Source organism: Peromyscus californicus, unplaced genomic scaffold (assembly GCF_007827085.1).
Source record: "Peromyscus californicus insignis strain IS unplaced genomic scaffold, ASM782708v3 Scaffold_19__1_contigs__length_69161282, whole genome shotgun sequence".
Classification (NCBI taxonomy): Eukaryota; Metazoa; Chordata; class Mammalia; order Rodentia; family Cricetidae; genus Peromyscus; species Peromyscus californicus.
In genome coordinates this window covers 6,037,849-6,056,967 of record NW_026294491.1, presented here as the reverse complement: position 1 = coordinate 6,056,967, position 19,119 = coordinate 6,037,849, and the positions used below count along the sequence as shown (strand labels likewise).

Here is a 19,119-nt window from a genome sequence, read left to right as displayed (position 1 = left end):
TGCCTCTGCCTTCCAGTGTTGGGATTAAAGGCGTGTGCCACCACCGTCCACCAACATCTCTAATAAACTCTGTATTCCCCAGCAGTCTTTCTCAGCAGTGCTCTTGAACTACAGCTCTCTCCAAGACCTTTCAGCCACCGCCCGGGCAGCACTACCCACATGGCAAAGACAAATAGCTGGTTCCTAAATGTAAGGAGTCCCCACCTGGAAACGTACCAAAGCAGAATGGGAACCTACAGGCACATGGGCACACTAAAGCCATAGTAAGGGCTGGAGAGATGGCCCCGCCAGCAAGCTCTCTTGTCACTCTTACAGACGACCTGGGTTCAGTTCTCAGCTCACAACCATCTGACCTCCCTGGATACCAGGCACACATGTGGTGCACAGAAATATAAATGCAGACAAAGCACTCATGCACAGAACACAAAACAGGCCTCAGAATTTAGCATGCCAGCCCAGGAAAGGATGTAGCCTCCACTTAACAGTGGATGGCGGACTTACGGTTTGACCAATCAGTATACATGTCAAGGGACAGACAAACAGAACTCCCAGCAGCCCCAGGGGCTTCAGCTCGGCTGGGTCTCCAGTGTTGGGACAGCCTGTTTGAATTGCCATCTCTCCAGCTATCTGCTTATCTGCCTGGACCCAGTCCTTAGCAACTCCACTCTCTCTGCTAGATCCGCAACCCTCCTGCTCTCCGCACTTCCACAGCAGCTCTCAGACTGGTTAATATCTAACCTCAGAAGTGACTTTCTCTGCCTCTAATGCCTCTTTAAAGTCCTTGAACTCTGTGGCCTTTGTAAGCCTTTGAAGTCATTTTGTAACACACACACACACACACACACACACACACACACACAATTACAGTGTGGTTTGTATCTTGAGTTCATATTAGTAACTAAGATGTGAACGAGTCAGGCGGTGGTGGCGCACGCCTTTGATCCCAGCACTCTTCTGTGAGTTCGAGGCCAGCCTGGTCTACAGAGTGAGATCCAGGACAGGCACCAAAACTATACAGAGAAACCCTGTCTTGAAAAACCAAAAAAGGAAGAAAAGAAAAAGGATGTGAAGGAAAGAGTCTGTGATTGCCGACACCCAGCTGTCAATTGCTGTCAAGGAAATTGATGAAACTGAGTGAACAGGGTGGCCTTGAACTCCTGATGCTGCTGCCTCCACCACCTGAGTACTGCTGGATTTACAGGTGTGAGCCACCACACTGGACTGTTTGCACTTAAGTTTCTTTGTCTGGTTCATTCACTTAGGAATGACTTCCCTATATTTGAGGTCGTGGAAGACAGACATTAATGCCAGACAACACAATGCAGTTCTCTTACAGGGAGCCACCGTCTGAAAGAGCCAGACAAACACAGAGCCCAATGGTGGGCAGTCAAATTCAAACAGAAAAACAAGGCGCTGGGGGAAATGCAGAGGAAAAGCCCACAGGAAGGAAAGGATTTGTGTGGGGAGGTGCCAGGAAGGCGAGGCAAATCCTGCCCCTTCCCCATCCCTACGTCTTCCGGGTATAATGCTGGACTGTGAACTTGACTTTGAAGGTCCGCATGAAAAAGCTAAATCAGAATCCAGGCAAGAGGAAATCATTTAAAGTCCTTCTGGGAGAAGGTGGAAGGTTTGATGACACAGGGAACTGAACACCCCCCGCCCCGTCCCTTCTGGAGTGAAAGAATGGACAAGCCTGGATTAGGGGAGCAGAATTGGGGGTGGAGGGAGCCCACTATGAGGGGAAACTGTTAGGTTTTAAAAATGACAAAGGTTTGTTGTCAGAAGTGGTGGGGGTGGCGGTAGCGATGGGCTTTTTTCGTGGGCAATCAGGAAGGGGAGCAGACATCTGACTAAAGACCTTCCTCAGGAACGAACTAGCAACAGAATAAGGGCAGGCAAAGGGTCCAGATCCCTGCTGACTCTAAGGTCCATTTACCAGAAAGCTCTATTATTGGGCAGCGCACTATTAGCAGAGCGCTGCTGGGCTTGCTCCAAGATGGGAGCCCGTTACAAACAAGACCCGCGCCGGGGTGAGCGCCTTCCTGGAAGGTGGCTGTGAGGATTGCACTTAAGCCATACGAAGCTCTGCGCTCCAGGCACCAGACTAGAGCAGCTCCAGGCCTAGTTATTTAGCAACAAAACGCACCCAGCACGGGGCCTGCGCAAGTGCACATGCCTGGGGTGCTCCCAACCCTCATCAGCCATGAGTTACTCAAATACTGAGGGGTTTCCACTCAGGCCCAGGGAGCGCGCTGGAGGGGTGCAGAGGCAGTGTGTGCAGAGGAGGCCGCAGAGGCGCTGATCACCGGGCACAACTGCGGTGACAGACCTGGTCCGCAAAGAGGCGGGCCGGGAGCTGCAAAGTATGGGCTCCGGGCGAAGCAGGGCCCGGCGGCCGAGCACCGCTGGATCCCGCACGCCAGCCAGCCACGCCCCCTTCCCCCCGCGGCGGGAGTGGTGCTGCCCGGCCCCGCCCCTTGACACTCGAGGGGGGCGTGGCCACACCACGTGACGGGGAGTGACCTCGCCGCCTGGCGCCATGGGGGCTTCGGACCCGGAAGTGGCGCCTTGGGCTCCCGGCGGCGCCGCGGGGATGGCGGGAGCAGGAGCTGGAGCGGGAGCTCGCGGCGGCGCGCCGGCGGGAGTCGAGGCCCGCGCTCGCGACCCGCCGCCCGCGCACCGCGCGCACCCTCGCCACCCCCGGCCCGCGGCTCAGCCGTCGGCGCGCAGGATGGACGGCGGCGCGGGGGGTCCGGGCTCCGGGGACAACGCCCCGACCACCGAGGCGCTGTTTGTGGCGCTGGGCGCGGGCGTGACGGCCCTCAGCCACCCGCTGCTCTACGTGAAGCTGCTGATCCAGGTGGGGCGGAGGGGGGGCGCGCCGCGGAAGGATGGCGATGGGGTGTGCGGGGTGGGGGTGCAGGGAGGGGGCTAAGGGACCTGAGTGACAGATGTGGGAAAGGAAGGGATTTGGAGGTGCAGGGAGGGGGCTAAGGGACGTGAGTGACAGACGTGAGCTAGGAAGAGATTTGGGGGTGCAGGGAAGAAGCAAAGAGACATGAGTGACGGACGTGGGATAGGAAGGGATTTGGGGGTGCAGGGAAGGACGATAAGATGTGGGAGATAAATAGTCGGAGGCAGTGGGCTTGAGATTCCGAAGGGTGATGGATTTGGGGTGCGGGAAGAAGCCACAGAATTGGGGGAGGGCCGAGAAGTTTTGGTGAACGGGTAGAGGAGGGCTGGGGACGAAAGCTAAGTGTTTAAAAGGTGAGTCCATTTGAGGCAGAGGACAACGGGGCTCTGGATTTATAGGGATGGATAAAAGCGCTTTGAGGGACAAAGGAGTGGGCACCAGGGCCAAAAATTTAGGAGGGAAAGAATGCAGCAGGGAAGAGCTATCGGTTTACTTGAGAAGGGGGCTGTGGATTTGATGGCGACGACAGATTTGGTGGGAGGAGGGGCCTCCGCATTGGGGGAGTGGAGCCGTGGTAGCGACGTGTCTGGAGAGGGGAGCCAGGAGGCGGCTTTTAGGGGGAAGGGGATGACGCATTTAGGGGAGGAAGGAAATGGAATTGCAGTGATTGTGTCTGCGTGGGTTGGGAATGGGCAGAAAGGGCAGTGGGATAGGCACAATAGGTAAGGGCCGGCGAAAACTGGAGCAAAGGTAGGGATGTCTGACTCAAGGATGCTCGGGCGCCTGACGTTCTTGCTTGTTGCCGGCAATGCAGTCCAGAAGAGAATGAGGGGAGGCTAAAGGGAGTGGGGGGTTGGAAGAAGGCGTGCATTTAGCAGAATTGGGTGGGTGTGATGGGGGGGGGGGACAGTTTTGATTGGCTTAGTTCAGGCTCAGACTGATACCCAAAGATGTAGTCTAGAATTTTCCAGTTCAGAGGAGTGGAGGATGGGTAGTGAAAACTGAGCTGGACACCCAGCTAAGATCTGAGCTTTGATTTAAGGCAAGTGGGTGTGAGATTTTGATGTGCTTGTGATGGAACTGAGAGAATCAGAAATACGTTTGGAATGAGAAGGCCTTGGGAATGGGAATCCTTGACGCTCTGGCGTCTGAGGCATGGGGATAGTAGAATTTGGAGTTTGACTAGAAAATATGACAAGGAATGAGAAGATGCAGTCAGGGCCATCGGGCCTCCAACTGTGACAGATTTGGAGGTGGCTGATGGGGCATTTACAACATTAGGGTTTACAGCCACACCAGGCCTCAGCTTAGGAGAGACACTGAGCTTTGGAGGCATTTTGAGTTGAGCTGCAGGGGTGCTGGCTGATGGGGTGAGAGTTGAATGTGGACTTTGGGATGGCAGGTGGAGTGTCTGGGTGGGGGTGGGGGTGGGGGTGGGAGGCTGCTGGGTGCCAGAAATGGGTGGGCTTCATGGGAGGGCAGTGGGGAAGTGGCTTATCGTTGGGACCCTGGTGGCGTTAGTATACGGGTTTGAAAAAAGGATGACATGAAAGGGTTTTGGAAAAGGGCCTGGAGAGTGAGTGGGAGCCCAAGGCTGAGGAGAACTCGGTGGCAGGTTGGTATGAACCAGAGAGGTCTGCTGGGGGTGACAACTTCTGGGAAAGAGCTAATGGCTATAGCTTGGCAATCAGTAACACTGAAAAAAAAGTAATAATAGTGACAGGTTGTCTTCTGCAGGGAGCATGTGTGCAGTGCTAGATGGAGGTTGCCTACATTGAGGGGAATAAAACACAAGGCCTTAGATCAAGGCACGTGGGTGTTAGGGTGGAGGTGGTGCAGACTTGGAGACGGGGAACTGGCTCTGCTGGTATTAGGTCCAGGGTCACAGTGTTGGATGTGGTCAGGACACCTAGAAACACATTTGGGTGAGCATGACTTGGGAGCAGATCATTTAGAACTCGACCATAGTTAGCAGTGTGCCTTTGATGGTAACCCAGTGAGAAAACAGACTCCCGGCCAGGCGGTGGTGGCGCACACCTTTGATCTCAGCACTCCGGATGCAGAGGCAGGCAGATCTCTGTGAGTTTGAGGCCAGCCTGGGCTACACAGAGAGAAAACCCTGTCTGTGGAAAAATAAAGACAGTGCACTCAGCGGATTTGGATGCCATGGGGATGTGTGGCTGGGGGGCCAGGTTTCAGGGCCGGATTAGGGTTGTAGCAGTAAGACTGGGCAGACTTCACAATAGCCAGAGCCTGGGCCTTGAAGTTGGGAGCTCAAAGGAAGGACCACCACTACTTGAAGACGGCGAACTTCAGACCTACAAGGAAAGCTCTGGAAGGGAAAACTGTTGCCTGGGTCACCTGACTCTTTTCTGGATAAGCCCTTGTGAGCTGCACTTTTTTATTTTAAAGACCTCACAATAAAGGGGTTTTGAAATTTACAATCGGGGTCTGTGAGATGGTTAGCGGCAGACAGGTCACTTGTCGATCAAGTTTGAGGATGTGAGTTCAATCCCTGGAACTTACAGTCTAGGTGACAAGAGAAAACCTGACTCCAAAGGTGTCTTCCGACCTCCACCTACACAACAGAACTTTGAGGAAACATTTTCCTAATGAAGCAGCAGCAGCAGCAGCAGCAGCAGCCGCAGCCAGCAAGGGCCCAGTGTAGTTCTCAAGGCCAGGCCTCCTGTCCCGTGGGCTGTGTTGTAGCTTGAGTTTTCCTGCCTGGCCCACAGTCAGGACAAATCTCTCTCACCTGCCAGTCCCACAGCTGCTCAGACCCGACCAAGTAAACACAGAGACTTATATTGGTTACAAACTGTATGGCCGTGGCAGGCTTCTTGCTAACTGTTCTTACAGCTTAAATTAATCCATTTCTATAAATCTATACCTTGCCACATGGCTTGTGGCTTACCGGCATCTTCACATGCTGTTTCTCATCGTGGCGGCTGGCAGTGTCTCTCTGACTCAGCCTTCCACTTCCCAGCTTTATTCTCCTCTTTGTCCCGCCTATACTTCCTGCCTGGCCACTGGCCAATCAGTGTTTTATTTATTGACCAATCAGCAACATATTTGCCATACAGAACATCCCACAGCACTGTGTCCTCTGCTGCATCCAACAGGTGCCCCCGGTCTGCTGAGGACACAAGGCTAGGGTGCTCCCTCATGCCAAGTGTGGTGGTCCTCACCTCCACTTAGGCTCTGGTGTGTACCCTCCCACCCTGCTGGCAGCAGAGTTTCTCATTGATTGGCAAAATATTAGCACCCTGGCCCCTCTGCAGGGGCCTCATGTCGGTATAGATGACTCTGTCCTCTGGCTGCCCGTCTGTGGGCCTGACAGATTCTCCTCCGGATGTAACGCACTGCTGTACAGTGAAAGGTTAGATGACGTGTGGAAACCAGGGTCATTTGGTCCCAGGGATACAGGGTGACTGGGATTAGAACCCAGTTAAGCAGGTGAGTTTGAGACTGTACTTGCTAAGCCTGGGCCTGGCAGGGACAGGCGGGGAGGTATCTACAGTAGACTTAGAAGAATTGGGGGGAGGTGGAGCAGAGCTGTCTGCGGCCGGGCCTGAGACCCAAGGCTGCTGTTTTCTCAGTGTGCTGTGAATTAGGCTGGGATGAAGTTTATCCTGAAGATGGAAGTTAGCAGATTTAGTCTCAGAGGAGACTGGAGAGGGAAGCCCTTAAAAATGGGTGCTTCCAGTCAGCGAATTGGCTCAGCAGGTAAAGACACTTGCTGTCAAGTGTGATGGATGACCTGAGGTAAATCCCCAGAACCCTGAGCTCGAGGCCAGCCTGGTCTACAGAGTGAGTTCCAGGACAGCCAGGGCTACACAATGAAACCCTGTCTCAAAAAAAGAAAGAAAGAAAGAAAAAAAATCCCCAGAACCCACAGGAAGGACAGAGAATCAGTTCCTGCAAGTTGTCCTCTGACCACCACATGTGTGCCCTGACACATATGTCCACATAAGTCAATAAATGTTAAAAAATTTTTTTAGCGCTGGGCGGTGGTGGTGCACGCCTTTAATCCCAGCACTCGGGAGGCAGAGACAGGCGGATCTCTGTGAGTTCGAGGCCAGCCTGGGCTACAGTGTGAGTCCCAGGAAAGGCACAAAGCTACACAGAGAAACCCTGTCTCGAAAAACCAAAAAAAACAAACAAAAAAAAATTTTTTTTAAATGGCGGGGCAGTGGTGGCACATGCCTTTAATCCCAGCACTCTGGAGGCAGAGGCGGGTGGATCTCCGAGTTCGAGGCCAGCCTGGTCTGCAGAGCGAGTTCCAGGACAGCCAGGGCTGTTACACAGAGAAACCTTGTCTTGAAAAAAAAAAAAACAAACCAACAAACTTAAAGGTGTGTTTCTGGGCCAGTGAGATGCCGCGGTGGGTAAAGACACCTGAGTTGAACCCAAAGACCTCCGTGGTGGAAGGGAGAGCTAACTCGTGTAAGTTGTCTTCTGACCTCCATACGCACACCATGGATGTGTGTGCCCGTACACAAGCACACAGGGACACAAACAAACAGTTCTATCCCTGGACCCACCTAAGGGTGGAAGAAGAGAATCGACTCCCCAGAGGTGTCCCTGACCACGCAGGTCTCATCCCCCTCCTCCCATCATGCACCCGGTAATAACGGGTAAGATTGTAAAATGTAGTAAAAGGCTCTTAAATAATCAAATAAAAGCAGGTGTCTGCATTGAGATCGTCTACATCGAGGTTGTGGAGGGTGTGTGATTTAGATTGGGGCCAGGGTGGGACCTAAGACAAGGCATTGATGAAGAATACCAGCTGATGCTCCCAGGGAGGTGGGAACAGCCTCAGCATGTGTGGGAGGAAGCGGCAAGCTGCCTTCCAGTGACCCTTGGTTTTGTCTTTTGATTCTGAAGGTGGGTCATGAGCCGATGCCCCCCACCCTTGGGACCAATGTGCTGGGGAGGAAGGTCCTCTACCTGCCAAGCTTCTTCACCTACGGTGAGTGCCACAGGCCCAGCCAGCCCTGGGAGCCAGTGCCAGCTCTCAGGAGGGGACCTGAGAGTGACCCGAGGTAGCAGGAGTTGGGTGGGAGCCTGTGGGGGCTGCAGCCCAGGCTGCAGGACCCAGGCTGGTTCTAGAACCGTGGGGGGTGGTAGATTCTATACAGATACGTGAGCTTGTCTATGCAGGTGCTCTCCTGCTCTAGCCCCACTGTACTGTGTAGACAAAGGGACACTAACTGCCCAGCTTCCTCATTGAATCCCACCTCTCTGTCTTTGCTCTTGTCCCCAGGCCTGTGGGTGACAGCTGGCTAGGGCATGGTAGGGTCTGCCACAGCTGTGCCTCCCTGTCTCCTCCTGCCAGCATGAGGGATCTTCTTAAAGTGCCTTTCTGAGTTTACTTGCCTGAGTCCCATTCTGGACCTCTCTTACCCATTTGGCTGGTTCTAGAATGTTCTTTGCGAGTCTCCTGCTACATAACCTGGTTCTTGACCTCTGGGCCGCCTTCCCCAACACACACTTGTCGTTGGCAGACTCACAGGTCAGGTTCTTTTCCAGTTCTGCCTCCGGTTCCGGGTGCAGCGTCTAGGGCCGGGCAGAATGGCCATTTCGTGGGGAAGTGTGTTTGTATTTATTTCAAGATCGGTGGTGTAGGGGAAGAGGGGAGCCATGGAAGTCGAGCGCCCCCACCCACCATTGGACACAAAGATAATGAACACAGGCGTGTGGCCACCCTGCTTTCTCAGATTGGCCTATGGCAGCCAGCGCCATTAGGAAGGACTCATGTCTGAGGTCACGCCTATTCACATGGGACCATCCTGACCTTTATCTAAGGGCCTCCTGCTAGCGTGAGCCAGGTTCTGAGGCGCCCCCACCCAGGTTTTACAAATGTTTCAGATCAGATGTCAAGAGCAGATGTCTGCTGGGCTCCTCTGGACACTGGCTGCTCCTGAGTCAGGAAGTGCCGGCTGTCTGGAACTGTCTGGCCAGTGTCTCCTCCTCCCCCACACTGTAGCGGAGAGCCCCACAGCTGTGGACATTCTGTGGTGTAAGGCTGGAATCCCTGGGGGTTTGCAGGCTCTGCAGAAAGGCCGTGAGGTGGTGGAACAGGGGCAGTTCCTGAGAGGGCCTCTGTGGACCTTGCTGTCTCTTTTTACTTGACAGCTCAGCAGAGAAGTGGGCAAATCCTGGAGCTGGTTCTCTGGCAGCCTGCCCCTTAGTCTGGAGTAGATCAGCTCTGCACTGAGTCATTGCCCAGCCCCCGGCACCCTCGGCCCCTTCCCCAGCCCTCCCCTCCCTGCCCTCCCTTCTCAGGAAGCTGTGCAGGTAACAGGTGTACTGCCCTGTCCCCGGTAGCCCTGGCTGGGTGTGACGTGGAATCACCCGCCAGCTGCCTGCTGAGGAGAAAAGGGCACACATGCTTGTCACTGCCTGTGTGCGTTGCTAGAGAGCTGACGTCACAGGTCTGAAAGGGGATCCTATTGAGGGACGAGTCTGTTGGCTTCCAGGGTTCAGAGAAACACGTCACGTTCTTGAACGGGGGTGAAATGCAGAGTAGGGACTGCAAGACATGCCGCACGCTGTCTGAACTACAGCCGTGGGACAGGAGTCCCCACTGCTGACCACCCAGCGTCTCCCAGTGCCACTTTGTTTCTACCTGTCCCTTACTAACAGAAGCCAGCAGGTGCCAGAGGGCGTCCTAGATACAGCACAGCATGGTAACGGGGTGTGGTGTCCTGGTCACACCGGAGACCCGCCTAGCTATCCCCGTCCTTTCCCCCTCCCTTAGGTAGGGAAGGTCATCTCTGCCTGGGAGCACCCCACCCCCACCCCAAGTAAAACACTTTATAAGCAGCTGAAATTGGTTTTGGATTACAGCATTCCAGCTGCTGAGTTGAGAAAAGTCAGTTGAGTTTGCCAAGTAGTTTTCAAAGCTCAGGAAAAGGAAGGAAGAAGTCAGATGGGCTTATTTGTCAGAAGAACGTTGGAACAGTTTACCAAAAGAGACAGGTCAGATGACACTCGGGGTCGGAGCTGGCTTGTGTCAGGCCCTGGACACACACTCCGGCTGCATTCAGCAGGGATTGGGAAACAACTGGTCAGGGTGTGTGGTCCAGCCGTGGGTGTCCCGGGCTGGGCGTGACACGGCCCCCTTTGCCTTCTTACAGCCAAGTACATCGTGCAGGTGGATGGGAAGATAGGGCTGTTCCGGGGCCTGAGCCCCCGCCTCATGTCCAACGCCCTGTCCACTGTGACCCGGGGCAGTATGAAGAAGGTGAGCCATTGCCCAGGGTTCCCCCGGCTCCGATCACTGTCCAGCGCAGCCCGCCGGCCCTGGTCCCACGTCCCCAGGCAGACTCCAGTGCATGGCCCGAGGCTCCCCGCCACGCAGCCCTCCCTCTCTCCCGAGGCCGTGGCAGTTGTGAGGGCGCCTTTCCAACTCAGTTCCCCATCCCGGTGGTTACTGACAGCCCAGGCAGCGAACACAGTGCCTGGTGTCCCTTAGGTACTCGTGTGTGATTCATGGCTCTGTTTTCCTTCGGCCACTTTGTGTTTGCGGTCAGGTTTTCCCTCCAGACGAGATCGAGCAGGTTTCCAATAAGGATGACATGAAGACGTCACTGAAGAAAGTTGTGAAAGAGGTTGGTGTCAAGGGACAGGGAGGGGACTTCTCACCCCCAGCCGGCTGGGCCATTGTGCTTGCCAGGTGGAAGGAGTCTTGGCTGGACACTTCAGGGGACTCCCTCCCTAAAAATGCCTTGGAAGCAGCTCTGACCCAGGATGGCAGCGCACCTCGGGGAGGTGTGGGGTGGGGGTGGGCAGCCTCTGTGGTAGACTGAGGCCGGCTTGTATCTCCCTGTGGATACCAGCCTGATGGTGCCCACCCTCCTCTTGCAGACATCCTATGAAATGATGATGCAGTGTGTGTCTCGCATGCTGGCCCATCCTTTACACGGTAAGGACATGCCGCTGGGCCCACTGCAGCACAGGTGGGCGGGTGTAGGCCGGCCCCTCCTGGACACGACGTAAGCAGTGCTAGATGACTGGGAAGACTCGAGGTGTGACTGGAGGCTGGCTGGGGCCCGTCCCAGGCACAGGTGATGCTGTGGCTTTGGGCTCTGAGGCCCAACCCTCCTGAGCTTCGTGGCACAGGGGCTGCTGTGCACTGGACACCCCAGGGGTAGGGTGCCCAGCCCTTGGCTCCCCCCACCGGTCACCCCAATGTTTTCTCTCTCCTCAGTCATCTCAATGCGCTGCATGGTGCAGTTTGTGGGACGGGAGGCCAAGTACAGGTAGGTAACTCTTGGCTGTCTGTACTCTTCTGACTCTGGGGGATAGCTCGATGGCTGCCTCGCTTCTGAGGAATGTACGGGTGGCTTCTGTCCTCGGCTCACTTGAGTCTCTAAATGAGCCTGGTTCCTTGCGAGCCTCGATGCCCTGTGCTGGAGTCTGCTTGGGTTAGGTGTGAGCTGGGCTCCCCAAACTCCTGAACTCCCCAAACCTGGCTTTCTGCTCTCTCATCCTCTACTGAGAAGCTGCCCAGTTCAGCTCAGGCCAGGAAGCCCATGGCCCAAGCACACAGCCTTTTCCGCTGCTGTTTCCGGGCTTCAGTTGTTGTCTGCGGCCAGGATACTTGGCTCTGGGTTCACTCATGGGAGTTGATTCTCTAGACTGAGATATGAGGTTGGTAAATGACCCAGGGAGACAGCTTGGCTGAAACCCCAGTGGGTCAGGCCACTGTCACGAGAACATAGAGTGTGGTGGGGCTGGGAGCCCGCGACCAGCTCTAGCTAGCCGGGCTTGTCCGCCTGCTTCTTCCACCTGGGCCTTGCAGCACCTCTGTGCGGGCCAGCTGACGTTTCTAGTCACAGGTCACAGAGGTGGCTCTGGAGCCAGGAAGTCCAGCCTGCCATCTGCTCTCCAGCCGGCTGCATGGCAGGCAGGACTCTAGACCCCAGGCAGCCGTGTGGAGGGCTGAAGTCTTTCCTGGGTTGGCCCCAGGCCTCCCGGCTGCAGTGCCCCCCTGCTGTCTTGTCAGGTGGTCCCATCTGCTCGCCACCCCTCCCTGTTCTCACTGGCCTTCAGGTCTTCTGTCCTGTGGGTTGTGGCGCCCCAGTGTCCATGAGTGGTGTACATTCACCTCACCCCAGAAGAAAGCTTTCTCCTCCTCTTGGGCTCTTCCTGGTGACAGACCTCCCGTCCTGGCCCGTGCCTGCTGACCTGAGTGAGGCTGGAAGTTGGGCTTCCGCTAGGTGACCTTCTCCATCTTGTCTCCCCAGTGGCGTTCTGAGCTCCATTGGGAAGATTTTCAAGGAGGAGGGGCTGCTGGGATTCTTCGTGTACGTGAGTTATTCCCTGTAACAGCCACACGTGGCTCCGCTGACAGGTGTGTTCTCAGTCTCCTGGCACAGCTGCTGCCCTCGACCAACCAGAGCGTGCCACAGTTGAACAGCTGCTGCCCAGCTGTGCTATGCTTCCTGGCATGTTGGGGACCAGAGCTGTCCGGCCCTTTCAGGTCACAACTTAAGTGAAAATGGACCTAGGCAAGGGGTGTAAGTTAGTGGTAGAGAGTGGCGTGCCTGAGGGCCTGGCCTCTGCACCCAGTACCCCCCCCACACACACGAACTGTCTCACGCTCGGGAGAGGAGCTAGCCAGCCCCTGCCAGGCCCCGTCTGGGCTCCAGGGTTGCCAGAGACACAGAACTCGTCTTCAGAAGCACTGCATAGTCCTTGGTGTCATTGCCAAGGTGTCATTGCCACTGTGAAGATAGGACTTGGACTAAGGATTGGGTGCTGGCAGTGAGGACCCTGCCTCCAGTCAGGGGCTCTGTTCTGACAATTAGTGGACATTGAGTGCTCAGGATGATCTGCTCAGACATCCATGCTTCTAGCTTCTCATGACAAGTCAGAAAACCTGACCCTGTTGGGCCTGTGTTTCCAGAGGGCAGCCATTAGCAGAGGCCCAGAGGCCTGTGTCTCTGGGTTTGTGATCTGAGGGCCACAGACCCAGCACTCTTGGCCTGTAGCCCAGCTTACTTACCCACAAAGCAGAAAGCTCAGACCATGCAGACTATTCTGGAAGAATGAATGTCAGACAGCCAACTGCCGGGCTGACAAGTACGGCTTCTGTTTCGCCACTTGGAGGTGTAGGCAGTGGCCTGCAGTGGTCATGTGCACAGCATACCGATCCTGGGCTCATGCTCACCGTTCTGGTCAGGTGACTTTTCCCAGTTTGTCAGATGGTGTTCTGGTCTGTGTTTAATCAAGAAGTGACTTGGAATAGAGAGAGACAGGCAGCGTGCTTCTCAACAGGTGATTTGCCCCTGGAGGTCGTTGGTGATGTCCAGGGACATCTTGTGGCTTTCAGAACTGGCATGTGAGACAGACCCCAGCTGCTGCTGCACATCCTGAAGTGCGGGGGACAATTAGGTGTTGCTCAGCTCCAAATGCCGTAGGGCAAGGTTGAGAAACCCATCTCTGTACGCACATCCCCGTGTGAGAATGTGGATTCAGGTGCCTGGTACATCAGACTTGGACACACTGCCCAGCACTGTGCAGCTCGTGACTGGGGTCCCACGCAGCACATGTTTACTTGGGTGTGATCTTGGAGTAGGGATGCATATAGGTTACAGCCTGTCTGCAGCCCCTGGGGAAGGAGGTGCATCTGCCAGATGTTTGTTGACCGCCCTCCGAACACTGGTATGTTACTTAGCACCTTCGTGGGCTTTCAGATATAAGACTTTTGAAAAGGTTTATGTATTTGTTGCTTTGGTGGGTGCCTGTGTAAGTTTATGTGCACCGGGGGCACACAGGAGCCTCGGAGGCCAAAGGAAGCCTCAGGTCCCTGGACCTAGAGCCAAGCCAGGTCCTTTGCAGGAGCAGCAGGTGCTCCGACCTGGCTGTTGGTGTCTCTGGTGCCTTGGCACCTTCCAAGCTGGATTTAGACATCGGTTTGCCGCAAAGGCTATCAGTGCTCGGTAGCTGTCCTTGCAAGCACTGGCATGGTGCATTGTTGGCGGAACATTCCAGATGGAGGACAGAGACATCGAGCGGTTGGTTCTTTGAGAATTGGTCTGATGAAGCGACCAGGAGAAGCTGCCAGCCGCCAGGCACACCTATGTGATCTGTATTTGCCGGGTGTGGCTGCCGTCACACCATAACAGGATTTCTGCAGATTGGAAACAGCTGGTGACAGCGCTAACTAGTCTGTGACACCTGAGTCCTCCTTGAGGGAGGAGGGCCGCTGCCTGTCCTGGTAGTAACAGTGCTCCCTCCAGGCCCCTCCCGAGGCCCGGCCTGGGTGCTGCAGGTGTAAGCTGGGGGCAGCCTTGGCGCCTCCTGGGTCTCCTCCCTGCTCATCTCTGCCCACCTTGTCTTTTTAGCGGCTTAATCCCTCACCTCCTGGGCGATGTGGTTTTCTTGTGGGGCTGTAACCTGCTGGCCCACTTCATCAATGCCTACCTGGTGGACGACAGCGTGAGTGACACCCCAGGGGGGCTGGGGGACGACCAGAATCCAGGTTCCCAGGTTGGTTGGAGCAAGGCTTGCCTTTCTTTGTGTGTGCTGATGCCCAGGGTCTGGGACAGGCTGGGACTTTGGGATTGTCTTGACTCAGGGGTGAGAGGGGACACCTAATCGTCTCTGGCGCTGGGAAGATTATGCTGACCCCTGCCTGAGAGGAAGTTAAGGAATTCCATGTCTGCAGTGTTAGATGTGGGCCCTAGTTTATCCGAAATTCTCAGCAAATGAGAGGAGGCAGCTAACAGCCACAGTCCTTCATAGTTCATGTTTTTAAAACCCACTGTGAGTTGAGTGGTGGTGGCACATGCCTTTAATCCCAACACTTGGGAGGCAGAAGCAGGTGGATCTCTGAGTCCAAGACCAGCTGGGGCTACACAGAGAAACCCTGTCTCAAAAAAACAAACAAAAAGCCCCACTGTGGCCTGGCATGTAACCCCAGGCCTGGGGAGGCCTGGTAGGAGGACTGTGCAGTCAAGGCCGCCCCAGACTGTGGCTGAAGACTCTGCTCTCAAAAGCAGAACACCTACAGTGCCTCTCCATGACCACCGTGACCTTTGGTCCTGGCCCCTCTGACAGAAGGCAAGGGAAAAGCACAGGTTTAACATTCCAGGCCAGGTGGTGCCACCTGGTGTCAACCTGCCCTGGCTGCTGGGGTCTACAGACCTCACCTGCAGGGGTGAGGCATCAGAAAGCCCGGGCACCTGATGGGTTAATAGGTTCTGCTCAACCAAGATAAGGATTGGGGTCCACAACGGGTTAGGGTTCCTGGAAGCCAGGCATTCTGACAGCAGGAGTGGCCGGACCTTGAAGGCTAGGGAGGGGTCATGGCCCATGGGGTGTCTGTTGGCTCCGGTTGGCAGCCTGGGGGAGGGTGGCCTGTGATGGGAGGAGACTGGTGGCCCTGTGCTGGGTTGGGGGATCTTCACTGCCCTTTCGGTGGTTTGTGGAGATGCAGCCTCATCTGCAGTGACGTTGACGTGCCCGCAGCTCGGCTCCACCTCAGGGGCCGCATGGGTGGGCAGGCACTGTGACCAGGAAAGAGCAAGGCGGGACAGTCATCAGTGTCCCACACCAAGGCCCTTGACTAGCTGTCTGGGTCAGGGAGCACGGCTCTGTCCAGGCCGCTTACATACCTTTCTGAGCAGTCAGCTCTGGTATGGAAGGCGCATCCTATAAAGACTTTCAGGTTTGGAGAGGCTGCCACACCTGTCAGGCCTGAGTTACCTTCTCAGGGCTCTCGGCATCCTGTAGTGGATGACCACTTGAGAAGACACCAAGGGCCAGGCTGTCACCTTTCCTAGTGAGAGCTGTTTTCTGGGAAAAGTCAAGCGTTAGGAGTGGGCATGGAAGCTTGGTGAGCTGGGGTTGGCAGTAGCCCAGAGTGACCACACACTTCATGCCCAGAACCGGACTCTGGCCTGGGACACTAGGTGGAAGCTTGTCTTCTCCTTTGGGAATCCCTCAGCAGATTGTGACTGCTCCATGCTAAGGTGTTGTCAAGCAGATGTGGGCCACACCTGGTAGGTGGGTCCTGTGGGGTTGTCACACCTGGTGGCAAATGAACACGCTTCCCCAGACTCCACAGGTGCCTGCAGCCCAGCTGGCCTGGTTCCGCCTCCCAGCCTCTTTCCCAGCTGACGGGGAGGGCACAGGAGGGACTGGCCTGGAAAAGGGGGTTGTGAGGGTGAGATGAGACAAGGTGAGGGTACCACAGAGCTAAAGTCTGCCCTAACATTCCTGTGGTAACCCACTTCCTTTCTGTCTGCAGTTCAGTCAGGCCCTGGCCATCAGGAGCTATACCAAGTTTGTGATGGGGGTAAGTCCCGCTTACTGCCGTTAAGGGCCAGGGTGGGCTGGAGGCAGGTCTTACTGGGCCCATGGGGCCCGGTGAGGGGCATGCTGACACTGATGTCCGTCTGTCTGTCTTTCAGATTGCAGTAAGCATGCTGACCTACCCCTTCCTGCTTGTTGGAGATCTCATGGCTGTGAACAACTGTGGGTGCGTGTGTACCCTTCCACCCGGCCCCCACCAACGCTGCTAGGACATCCAGATGAGCGAGCCCTCAGCCCCTCTGCCTACACATAATTTCCTGTGGCCTTAGCATGGTGTTGGGGTGGGCATAGGGCACGGCTCCTCTGAGTTCTCCGGTCCTCTTTGACAGTGTATCTGAGGACCCCTCTGTTTCCTCCACAGACTGCAGGCTGGACTCCCTCCTTATTCCCCTGTGTTCAAGTCCTGGATTCACTGCTGGAAGTACCTGAGTGTGCAGGTGAGCATGCTGGGGTGGAGGCCCTTGGCTGCTCTGGAGGATGAGGCGCCTGGAGGAGCTAGCTTGTGAGAGGGTAGATGGGAGACGCCTGCTCTGAGCCATCCACATGTTCCCCTTTCAGAAAGGCTGCAGGGCACTAAGTAGGCACTAAGTAGGTACTAAGTAGGTACTGAGTAGTCCCAGCTCTGGCTGAGGGGTGAAAGTCACATGAGACTGAGGCTCAGGGCCTGTGCCTTTATTTATTTATTTATTTATTTATTTATTTTGAGACAGGGTTTCTCTGTGCAGTTTTGGAGCCTGTCCTGGATCTCACTCTGTAGACCAGGCTGGCCTCGAACTCACAGAGATCTGCCTGCCTCTGCCTCATGAGTGCTGGGATTAAAGGCATGTGCACTACCACTGCCTGGCTCCCAGCCCCCTTTTTACTTTTTATTTTTAGACAAGGTTTCACTAAGTTGCCCAGGCTGGCCATGAACTTGCCTGTGGCCCAGACAGAGACTGAATTGCAGTCTTCCTGCCTCAGTATCCCCATGGCTGGGTGTACAGGCCCGAGCCACCAGGCTTCTGGTGCAGGCCAATTCTGCCCTTGCTTTCATGATGGCGCCTCGTCCCTCACACCTTTTACACGTGACCCCGGGCCTCTGGGCCCCTTGCTTCTTTTACTCTAAGGAAGTATGGCCTCACTCCCATTGACTGCCGCTCTTCTCCCGCAGGGCCAGCTCTTCCGTGGCTCCAGCCTGCTTTTCCGCCGGGTGTCATCAGGGTCATGCTTTGCCATGGAGTAACCTAAGTCACCCGACCAAACATTTATGGGGTCTTGGCCTACCCCGGTGAGGGCCCGTCATCTCGGATGCCTGAGGGACTCCATCCCAGCCTGGCTTCGTGTCCATATTTGCCATGTGTCTGTCCAGATGTGGGGCTGGTGGAGGTGGTTCACCTGGGACCTGGGGAAGCCTTGGGGAGCAGTGTTGGGGAGGAAGGAACCCCTTCCTGCCCAGAAGTACTTGAGTCTGTCTTGTGCAAGGGCAGAGAAAGGCCGTGGAGGCAAAGGTCACCGGCAAGGCTTAGGGATCAGGTCCCTCCACCTCCAGCCCAGCTCACCCCGCCCCTCAGCCAGAGGCACCCGCTCCTGCTGTGTAAATAGGGCACCATCATGCCTGGGCCTGTGCTGGGAGGCTGACGCTGTGTCCTGCCCATGTTCTCAACACTACTTTCCTGACCCAAGGGCAGTGCCTTCTCCTGATGGGAAATCATGTGACCCCTCAGATTATCCCCCTCATCCGCTTGTCTGTAGTGGTGACGCCAGGTGTGAGGGTTCTGTCTCCTGTGCGGTGTGTGCATACGCACGAGTTACGCAGGCTGATCGATGTCTGGTCCTCCCCTCATGGTAAGATAGGACCCCTTCTCCTCGAATAAATGTATTGGTGATGATTTGGACTTTGGTGGGAGCCTCTTATTTCCGTGAGCTTCACTAGACCCTTGTGCTGGTGTCTGATTTCTCTGGACTGCCAGCCTGGGCCCAGGTGTGGCACGGCCGTGTCCTCTCTGTCCTCGGGGTTGAGGCTGCGGTGCCTCTTCACAGAGCAGCAGCTGGCACTCGGGCCTTCTGCCAGGGAGGTAGTGGCTGTGTCAGAGTCCCACCCAAGCTACCGAGTGGCACTTGGCACCTTTTGAAGGTGACTGTTTTCAAGTCTTCAGAGCCTCTTGGTACAGCAGCCACATGGTCAGAGCAGGAGGAAATGGCCAGCCATCTTCTGCCTGGCCGTGAGTATCTGCCCTCCCTCCACGAGGCCTGGCACAGGAGAGTTGCAGTTTGCTGCCTTTTCACTTCCCCTCAGGTAAGGTCTGGGTCATTCCCCAGAAGGCTTTGGCGATCTGTTTTCCGGTAATCTAGTGACAGGGCCTCGGGCAGTTCTACTCTGCGTGTCTTTAATGCCCAACAGAGAGGTTTGGTTGGCCCTGTGCACACGAATAGTGCTCGAGGCTTCTGTGCTCCCATAACTGTTAGTTTACATTCCCTTTGCTGGAGAGCCTCACCCCAGACAGCTACGGTCCCGGATGTTGCCACATTGCCTCATGAGCATCATCTTAGGTCAGTGTCCTGAGGCTGTCCGCCCAGCGGGTCCCCATATTGACCACAATGCTGGGTGACGTTTCCTCCTTCAAATCCTGTCTGCACTGGTCCTTCCAGTGACCCCCAGATTTAGGGGCACTTGTGTTTCACAGTTGAGCTGAGCTGTCCCTAAAGAGGTGCCCCTGCCCTGAGCCATAGCCTCCCAGAGGTTCGTAAGGAGCTGCCCGGCCTAACGACTAAGGGTTTGGTTGGTCTGACCACTCGGCACAGGAGGCCCTGCTGTTCCCAGATCCTGTCCTGGGAGCTAGAGTGGGAGTCTGTCTCTAAGAGGTTTGGTGGCTTGAGCAGGGCACTGAGCCACACTG

The 19,119-nt window shown here is 55.7% G+C and overlaps 1 protein-coding gene across 2 annotated transcripts; it reads left to right on the top strand.

The window, feature by feature from the left end:
- The first annotated feature begins 2,524 nt into the window (after positions 1-2,524).
- On the top strand, positions 2,525-18,117 carry Mtch1 (mitochondrial carrier 1). 2 transcript variants are annotated; one of them, XM_052744473.1, is made up of 12 exons: positions 2,525-2,860; positions 7,802-7,886; positions 10,057-10,163; positions 10,453-10,530; positions 10,787-10,844; positions 11,130-11,181; positions 12,169-12,228; positions 14,272-14,365; positions 16,179-16,226; positions 16,342-16,409; positions 16,605-16,680; positions 17,394-18,117. In XM_052744473.1, the coding sequence occupies exons 1-12, from the start codon at positions 2,540-2,542 to the stop codon at positions 17,463-17,465; spliced, it is 1,119 nt and encodes a 372-aa protein (XP_052600433.1). In that variant the 5' UTR covers positions 2,525-2,539; the 3' UTR covers positions 17,466-18,117. The 2 variants fall into 2 exon arrangements, with proteins under 2 accessions (XP_052600433.1, XP_052600432.1); XM_052744472.1 differs by having other exon boundaries at positions 14,272-14,416.
- The last annotated feature ends 1,002 nt before the right edge of the window (positions 18,118-19,119 follow it).

Bases quoted from the DNA above. Each gene is read 5' to 3' on its own strand.
- Mtch1 (XM_052744472.1), top strand. From the start codon at position 2,540: ATGGGGGCTTCGGACCCGGAAGTGGCGCCTTGGGCTCCCGGCGGCGCC. The intron at 10,531-10,786 runs GTTGGTGTCAAG...CTCCTCTTGCAG, and splicing joins TGAAGAAAGTTGTGAAAGAG to ACATCCTATGAAATGATGAT. The intron at 11,182-12,168 runs GTAGGTAACTCT...TTGTCTCCCCAG, and splicing joins GGACGGGAGGCCAAGTACAG to TGGCGTTCTGAGCTCCATTG.